Here is a 4,231-nt window from a genome sequence, read left to right on the forward strand (position 1 = left end):
CCAGACGTAAGCTCAACACTTTCAGGATAATACAAGAGTGTCTTGGATGTTCAACAACATGAATTATAATCACCTACCACCCTAGGGGTAAAAAAAAACTAAATAGTGCCCATTCAATTTTCCAAGCACAGTCTAGCAAGTGCAAAGTAAACAGAAAAATGCCAATGCTGCAATGCATCAGCAATGTTCATGGACAATAGATAGACACAACAGAAATAACATCTGAAGAGACAAAAACCAGCATATGAACTCAAAACTATCTTGGTAGCTTGTAGATTGAAACAGCATGGATGACAACCAAAAATAACAGATTAAAGAGCAGAGGTTCAACTTTAGGTCAGACTACAAATAGAAGTAGATCTACCACAATATTCAAGAGAAGACCCTGATCAACAACCTAAAAGTGACAACAGTTTTAAAAGATACAAATAAAGAGATCAAGTGTCAACACTCAGCAAGCTCAACATTATGTTTTCAGAATCCATGTAAAAAAATTAAATAAATAAATTAAAAAAAAAAAAAAAAAAAAAAAAAAAAAAAAACTCAATCAGATAGATTAAAAGCGCATTGCAGCCCAGAAAGAGAATGTCAGATTAGACCCAACCAGTTTGCCAGTTAAATATATGATATCGTTTGGTTCAAGCACGTTTTTACAGAATTATAGACACATTGTGTTTTCAGAATCCATGTAAAAAAAAAACTCAACCAGATAGATTAAAGCTTTATAATTACACCTCCTGTAGTCATTCAGCTCACGACAACATCCATATACTCAGGGCCACCATACCTCGATTGTTTTGGCCCCTAAGCAGTCAAATCACCACAAATTAAGTGTGCATATTGAGAAGAATAAATAAAGGTTATGGATATAACTGAAGAAAATTGCAAATTATATAGCCAATGGATACATGAATGCTAGAGTAAGACCATATTGTCAAGCAAGCAAGTTTGATTCATATCTGAATATATTCAAGGTTTATACACACTCCCTCTCATATTGAGGAGATGCAAAGACTAACCTAATTTGTTCACCAAACTTTCACTAAGAACGAATACAATGGGAATTGGAAACAAGTTGCTATCATAATGGAGAGAGTTAGGACCCAGCTATATATGGCATCATAGCTATATAAATTCAAAAATAGGGCTAAAATTTTATGGCAAGAAATATACACATGGATCATGTCTCTCAAATGTACACAAGCAGTATTCTTGCCTCGTGGTATTGCAGTACATACAACACATTGCTGGGCATCGAATCAACCGATGATGCTATTCGTATCACATCTGCACAACAGGATCACACTTAACAAATGAGCCTGAATATCAGCACCAAAGACCCTATGCAAACAAAGACTGAAGCCAGCTGGTGAATTTAGTCGCCTGATCACCACTTCGATCATCTAAGGCCCTGAATCAACCCCTCCAACTCTCTCCTCCCAAACCTTCTGCCACTTAAATGAGCATCTTTTGACCTTGCTGCAAAGTAAAATATCAACCATGCCACAATGAAATAAACCTCAACCAGTGCCTGAAAAAGCACAGCAAACGATCTTCCAAGCACTCGCGCTAAAACCCACCGCATAAAAGCCCCACACATAATCAACTCCAAGCACTTCAGCTGAATTGACTGATGAATCATTGTTGCAAGCAAATAACACCCTTCTTTCACAATTTCTCGACCTCCCCCTCGCCTCGTGTTAGCAATCGTAACCCACGAATCCACAGCAAACACGAACGACACAATCGTGTCCATCAAAAACCAAGCAAACAAAAACCCGGAAATCTCTTCGTTATACCCCGGCACCCAGGGCGAACTAACAGAAAATGGCATCAATTTCAACCTCAAAAACAGCTTAAAAAACGAGTATTGATCATGAATTTCGCCGAAAAACCACAACCCCAGAATCTGTGTCAATGCATCCCTAACTGCCCACCTCATAAGAATAAACCCAGAAAGCTTCTTCACCCCCAAACTCGACCCACTCCAAACAGTCCCAAAAATTGAGGTATACTTTCCCAACAAATCATTCACAACAGAAATAAACACAATCCCAAGAGCCCAAGAATATGTAATCACAAACCCAAGAATTACCCAACCATAAGCAGCAGAAAGTACACTTACAAGAAAGAACAACGCAGCTGCATCACGACGACCCAATTCCAACCCCGCCACAAAAAACCTCAAATCAACCACATTTTCTCTCTCCTCCCCATTTTCTCTGTCCAACCCCACAACCCCATCACTCGAATTACCCCTCTTCAGCTTGGTTTCATCAAATTCAATCCTGGAAAACCTAAATCTGTGATTGAAATCATTGAGAGTATAAGAACTCGAATTAACATCCAAATTCCGGGAATTGAAGAAAAGCGATCGATGATCATGATCATCATCCCCAGAAAAGAAGTCATCATCTAGGGTTCCGACGCGAGTAAGATGGAGAAAAGGGCGGTGACGACGGTGGCGAAGAGGGGAGGAGAGAGAATCGGAAGTGGGGTTGTTGTTGGCGGCGAGGTCGATGCGAGAGAGAAGGGATTTGATTGAAGGGTCACGGTCGATGACAGAAGTGACGAAAACGGTGCCGTTTTCGAGGAGGATTCGGAAGGAGAAGAGGAGGAGAGAGAGGAAGAAGAATGTTGGGAAGAGAGAGAAGAATGTTACGGCGGCACTTCGGAGGATTCCAGTGGTTGTCCGGTGATCCCACCTCGCCGGAAAATCATCACTGCTGTTGCTGGTGTTGCTGGTGTTGTTGCTCATTTGATTTTGATGTTTTTCTTTGGGTGTTTTTGGTTTGATGGGATTATTTGTTATGAGGTTGAATTTTTTAGAGGGGGTTGTTTGTTATTTGTTAGTCCAGCTAAGAAAGGAAAGAAAGGTGGCCAACACTCCAACAGTACAACGTCATTAATCAATGTAATAGAACAGGTAGTATTAATAAAAGAGGATGAGTTTATGGGTGTCAAGTGTTCTAGACTTCAAGGAGTATCAAATATTATCAAGGAACGAAAACGGAAAGGAACTCGAAATGTTAAGTACCATATGTGATGTGAGATTGGAGTTGTCTGAGTCTGCTTGTTACTAAGTCATTTAGTCTGCAATTTCAATATTACGGTCTTTGACCTGTCTAAAATGACCAGAGAGTGATAGTACTGAACATTATTCATTATAAGAAAATTTATATTAAGTTGATAGTACTAATAACATAGTGCATATCAGCGCATAGGCGCTATGGGTGAAGGAAGCAAATAGGAGGGTAGCAGTGTCATTTACCAAGCTTAAGAAATGGAAAAGTGGAGGCTGACTCAGCAAATACCGTTTTAATGTAAAATGTAACAGGGGATGCTTTTTTTGAATATGAAAAATTGAAAAGGATATTTTTCATAAAGTAACAGCAAAGCATTCTCTCTTCTCTTTTTCTCTTGGTCGCTCCTCCAGCTCCTCCCTGTAGCTACTGTACTCTGTTCCAACGAAGAGACTACAACGGTGGTTGCTGTCGAAGCTAGAATAGAATTTTGGTGCGTGGTAATCGTGAGCAGTTGCGTGAATTGTGTACCGGCAGTCATTGGTTCCTTTGATTGAAGGTATGGTCTCGAAACCAAGTGTAACAACTTTGCTATGGATGCATTTCTTGGTTTTTAAGAAATTTAAAAAGCAGTTGTAAATTGTATGTTGTTATGAAGTTTTAGTTTTTGTAATTTAGGGTTTTTCAGTGAGTTTAGCAATTTAGGGTTACCTGTGTTGTTCATTTGTTTAATTGGGAAAAATTTTAGCGGGCGTGGTTCTAAAACCCTTAATTGGAAAGAATTTGTTGTTATGATGTTTTAGTTTATGTGATTTACGGTTATCCAGTGAAAATAGCGAAGTAGGGTTTCCTTTGTTGTTCATTGTTATAATTGGTGTTAATTTGAGGATGTGAAACCCGTAATTGGAATGAATTTTGTTGTTATGATGATTTAGATTATGTAATGCTTTGTTAACCACTAAAATTTGCGACCCTTTGGTGTTTAATTGTAATGAACAAGCGAAATTGTTTTGGGTGTGGTGGTAGGAGTGTTAAATTAAAGTATTTAATTTAATTTGAATCCATGTAAATGAGTGATTAATTGTGAGTTTTTTGTGGAAGACGTATTGAATTATGAATAAGTGATATTGTTACATTAAGAAATTATGATTGTTGTGGTATGTATATGTGAATATAGTGGAGAAATTACATGTGAAGAGTTAAGGGTT

General features: G+C 38.3%; 1 protein-coding gene across 1 annotated transcript; it reads right to left on the minus strand.

Moving 5' to 3' along the window:
* Window positions 1–931: 931 nt before the first annotated feature.
* LOC110697687 lies at window positions 932–3,040 on the minus strand. Its single transcript, XM_021875070.1, has one exon. The coding sequence runs from the start codon at window positions 2,756–2,758 to the stop codon at window positions 1,400–1,402; it is 1,359 nt and encodes a 452-aa protein (XP_021730762.1). The 5' UTR covers window positions 2,759–3,040; the 3' UTR covers window positions 932–1,399.
* Between the last annotated feature and the right edge of the window lie 1,191 nt (window positions 3,041–4,231).

This window comes from Chenopodium quinoa, unplaced genomic scaffold (genome assembly GCF_001683475.1).
Source record: "Chenopodium quinoa cultivar QQ74 unplaced genomic scaffold, ASM168347v1, whole genome shotgun sequence".
Classification (NCBI taxonomy): Eukaryota; Viridiplantae; Streptophyta; class Magnoliopsida; order Caryophyllales; family Amaranthaceae; genus Chenopodium; species Chenopodium quinoa.